Raw genomic sequence first — 4,501 nt, forward strand, 5'->3', positions numbered from 1 at the left:
GCCAAGACTCCCAAATTTCAAACTCGCCAGCACCTCCTCCACCTGGGGGAGAAGGGCATAATAACGTCATTTCCTGCCCTGAAAGCAGCCTCGAGGTCCAGCAACACCTGCTGCCCGTGTCCGTGCCCTGTTGGCCACCCCGTTTCTGGGGCATGAGCGGAGCTTGGCAGGGCTGCGCGGAGGGCGCAGGGGTGGGGCCTGGGGCGGGGCGGCCCGGGGCGGAGGGCGCGGGCTCGGCGCGGTCCACCTGTGGCTCCGGCTTCCGAAGCGGCTCCAGGGCGGGGGCGGGGCCTCACTCTGCGATATAACTCGGGTCGCGCGGGCCGCCACCTTCGTCGGCAAAGCCTGAGTCCTGTCGTCTCGCCTTCCTCCCATACAGCATGAGCTTCACCACTCGCTCCACCTTCTCTACCAACTACCGGTCCCTGGGCTCTGTCCAGGCGCCCAGCTACGGCGCCCGGCCGGTCAGCAGCGCGGCCAGTGTCTATGCAGGCGCCGGAGGTTCTGGTTCCCGGATCTCCGTGTCCCGCTCCACCAGCTTCCGGGGCGGCATGGGGTCCGGGGGCCTGGCCTCAGGGATGGCCGGGGGTCTGGCAGGAATGGGAGGCATCCAGAATGAGAAGGAGACCATGCAAAGCCTGAACGACCGCCTGGCCTCTTACCTGGACAGAGTGAGGAGCCTGGAGACCGAGAACCGGAGGCTGGAGAGCAAAATCCGGGAGCACTTGGAGAAGAAGGGACCCCAGGTCAGAGACTGGAGCCATTACTTCAAGATCATCGAGGACCTGAGGGCTCAGGTAAGGGGTGGGAGGGACCTCAATTCCCAGTCTTGTCTGATCCTCAAATTACACACTCCTTTGCCTCTTTCCCTCATTCCGTATCCATCCCAACCCCTACTCCACCGGTAGGGGGTTGGGCATACGTGGATTTCCATCCACTCTCCTAGCCACAGCGTACCCTAGAGCAGCAGCTAGGCATGGGAGGGCTCTTTCCCAGGAGAGAGGGGGAAGGGGACAGGGTTGAGAGCTTTACAGAAGAAGTGGACAGCATGGAGGGAGGTGAGGAAAGTCCCGTAAAGAGGAGACACTGGCTCTGGCGGAGTGGGGACTATTGGAGGGTTAAGCGGATGTGGCTAAAGCTGAGTCATCTCGGAGTAAACAGAAGGCCTGCCTTTGGGAGGAGCCAATCCAGGGTGTAGGGGGCCCAGAGTGACCAGGTGCTCTAGGGAAAAAATGCCAGGAGAGGGCCAGAAAGAAGACTTGTGAGTAGCGGCTCACTTCTGGGCAGGCAGGCCAGCCAGCTAGCCAGCCTGCTGAGGCTTCCCAAGAAGGGCAGAGTGGTGGGATCTGGGAATCCAGAAAAGGAGGGAATGGGTGGGGCTAGATGAAAAGGGATAGGTGTCCAGGGAGAGTCTCTGGCTATTCCTGGGACCAGGAAGTTTTCACTAGGATACATAACACTTTCTACACACTCAGCCCACCCATCCCTGACTTTCTATTCATGGAGCAACCTCTCTCGACAATCCCCCTAGATCTTCGCAAATACTGTGGACAATGCCCGCATCGTTCTGCAGATTGACAATGCCCGTCTTGCTGCTGATGACTTTAGAGTCAAGTAAGTTGAGGGGGCTAGGGAGCTGGGGGTCCAGGGGTGGAGCTAAGAAGGGTCTGCTCCCCAGGCTGGGTCAGGTAGGGGCTCACAGTGGGATCCTGTTTAGGTGTGGGTGGATGAGAATCGGCATCCATCAGTGTATTCATTTATTCATTTGTATAACCTCGTTTAAGAATACTGTCCTCATGGCCGGGCACAGTGGCTCACGCCTGTAATCCCAGCACTTTGAGAGGCTGAGGTAGGCAGATCACCTGAGGTCGGGAGTTTGAGACCAGCCTGACCAACATGGAGAAACCCGGTCTCTACTAAAAATACAAAATTAGCCGGGCGTGGTAGTGCATGCCTGTAATCCCAGCTACTTGGGAGGCTGAGGCAGGAGAATCGCTTGGACCCGGGAGGCGGAGGTTGCAGTGAACCAAGATTGTGCCGTTGCACTCGAGCCTGGGCGACAAGAGCAAAACTCCATCTCAAAAAAAAAAAAGAATACTGTCCTCCAAGTGCCAAGAATGGTGCTCAGGGGATTACCACCTAATTGCTGACTCAAGTTGCTGGTTCGCAATGAGCATAGAACTGCTCTTAGTAGGTGGCACGAGTTGAGAAGGTTCTGGATCAGAGATAGTGGCCCCTCTGATCACCTCCACTCCTACAGGTATGAGACAGAGCTGGCCATGCGCCAGTCTGTAGAGAATGACATCCATGGGCTCCGCAAGGTCATTGATGACACCAATGTCACTCGACTGCAGCTGGAGACAGAGATCGAGGCTCTCAAGGAGGAGCTGCTCTTCATGAAGAAGAACCACGAAGAGGCAAGCAGGGGCCAGTGGCCAGGCCAGGGATTGAGGGGCCATGACAAGTCTGGGTGGGAGAATAGACAGGACAAGCCACCTGCAAGTAGCCTTGCTAAGAAGTTTAGAAATAGCAGCCTGGGCTCTTCTTAATGAGACCATTCTGATGAAGAGCATTCTCAGGGGGTCAAGTACACCCTGGCTCACCTGAATTACAGGTCAAAATGATGTGGGTTAGAGAATGAGATGAGAACGGAAGTAGAAGCAGCTAACACTAGGAGCTGGGGGTGATAGAGGAATGAGAGCAGGTAGAGTTGGCAGTGCTTCCTAAAAGATGGTAGAAGGAGCAGGTTTGTGAAGAGAAGGGTGAATGAAGGGACAGGGTGAAGTTAGGAGAGAGAAACCGTCAGTGAGTAGATGGCATTTCTACCCACTGGAGTAGAAAGGCCAGAACTGGCATTGCCCTGAGTGCAAGCCAAGGGGTTCCTCCTGTCTTTTCTCCAACTGTAGGCCTCCTAGGAGAGGCAATCACAGACGAAGGACCTTGTTGGAGCTCTGACCCTGAACCCTCCTCACTTTTGCCCCTGTCACCTTTAGGAAGTAAAAGGCCTACAAGCCCAGATTGCCAGCTCTGGGTTGACCGTGGAGGTAGATGCCCCCAAATCTCAGGACCTCGCCAAGATCATGGCAGACATCCGGGCCCAATATGACGAGCTGGCTCGGAAGAACCGAGAGGAACTAGACAAGTACTGGTCTCAGCAGGTGCGTGAGGGGAAAGGATGGCTGCCAAGGTGTGGGAGGGAGGCAGACAGGGAATGAGGGGCCTGATGGACTGTCCCCACCCTGCAGATTGAGGAGAGCACCACAGTGGTCACCACACAGTCCGCCGAGGTTGGAGCTGCTGAGACGACGCTCACAGAGCTGAGACGTACAGTCCAGTCCTTGGAGATCGACCTGGACTCCATGAGAAATCTGGTGAGTGCCTTCACATCACCCGCTCAGCTCCTCCTTCACTTGGCCTCAGGCTCAACCCTGTCTCAACCCAAATCCTATCCCTCCCATCATGAGTTCCTTTAGCTCAGAGTCAGTTTCCTCTTTGCATTTCCCACCACTTCTACCCCTTACGCCAGTACTTGGCACACAGCACATGCCCAAAAAAGTTTCCAAAAGTGAAGGGATGAGCAGTCCTGGGACTCTGAGTGCACCCTGCCCCTCCTCCTTGTGCCCCTGCAGAAGGCCAGCTTGGAGAACAGCCTGAGGGAGGTGGAGGCCCGCTATGCCCTACAGATGGAGCAGCTCAATGGGATCCTGCTGCACCTGGAGTCAGAGCTGGCACAGACCCGGGCAGAGGGACAGCGACAGGCCCAGGAGTATGAGGCCCTGTTGAACATCAAGGTCAAGCTGGAAGCTGAGATCGCCACCTACCGCCGCCTGCTGGAAGATGGCGAGGAATTCAAGTGAGTGGGGCTCTCCTACCCACACATGCTGAGATCAAGAGATCACTTCTCTCAGAGCAAATGAAGTTTGGCCTTGGGTTTCCCTTTTCTGGAGGAAGAGGCTGAGGGGGATTTGGAGATAAAGGTAGAGGTCAGGAGGCTTTTTCCCTCTACCTTTCTTGTCTCCCTTCTCCGCGGGACTGTTTATAACTTGGGCTTGGTGTTCTGTTACAGTCTTGGTGATGCCTTGGACAGCAGCAACTCCATGCAAACCATCCAAAAGACCACCACCCGCCGGATAGTGGATGGCAAAGTGGTGTCTGAGACCAACGACACCAAAGTTCTGAGGCATTAAGCCAGCAGAAGCAGGGTACCCTTTGGGGAGCAGGAGGCCAATAAAAAGTTCAGAGTTCATTGGATGTCACTTTTTCTTCTTTTGGCTGTTTTCATTGCGCACAAATGCCCTAACCCAACAGTCCCATCTGATCCCAGCAGAAACCACCTCTGACCCCTGAGGGTTTCATATAGATTGGGGTGTAGAAGGAAGAGGGCTCTGTATTCTTGGAAACACTTCTCAGAGACAGAGGAGGGAGCGGTAGATGTGATGGGTCACAGGCAGTGGGGATCCCTCCAAGGGAATTGTGGAATCTTTGCCTTGAAGCAGTCTGG

General features: G+C 55.6%; 1 protein-coding gene across 1 annotated transcript; it reads left to right on the top strand.

Annotated features, from left to right (window-relative positions):
* The first annotated feature begins 330 nt into the window (after positions 1-330).
* On the top strand, positions 331-4,246 carry KRT18 (keratin 18). Its single transcript, XM_005570950.5, has 7 exons — positions 331-797; positions 1,532-1,614; positions 2,261-2,417; positions 2,994-3,158; positions 3,246-3,371; positions 3,630-3,853; positions 4,067-4,246. The coding sequence occupies exons 1-7, from the start codon at positions 381-383 to the stop codon at positions 4,185-4,187; spliced, it is 1,293 nt and encodes a 430-aa protein (XP_005571007.1). The 5' UTR covers positions 331-380; the 3' UTR covers positions 4,188-4,246.
* Positions 4,247-4,501: the final 255 nt, after the last annotated feature.

Source organism: Macaca fascicularis, chromosome 11, assembly GCF_037993035.2.
Source record: "Macaca fascicularis isolate 582-1 chromosome 11, T2T-MFA8v1.1".
Lineage (NCBI taxonomy): Eukaryota > Metazoa > Chordata > Mammalia > Primates > Cercopithecidae > Macaca > Macaca fascicularis.

Coding starts and splice junctions, on each gene's coding strand:
- KRT18 (XM_005570950.5), top strand. CDS start 381: ATGAGCTTCACCACTCGCTCCACCTTCTCTACCAACTACCGGTCCCTG. Junction 1,615..2,260: donor GCTGATGACTTTAGAGTCAA/GTAAGTTGAGGG, acceptor CCACTCCTACAG/GTATGAGACAGAGCTGGCCA. Junction 3,372..3,629: donor TGGACTCCATGAGAAATCTG/GTGAGTGCCTTC, acceptor GTGCCCCTGCAG/AAGGCCAGCTTGGAGAACAG.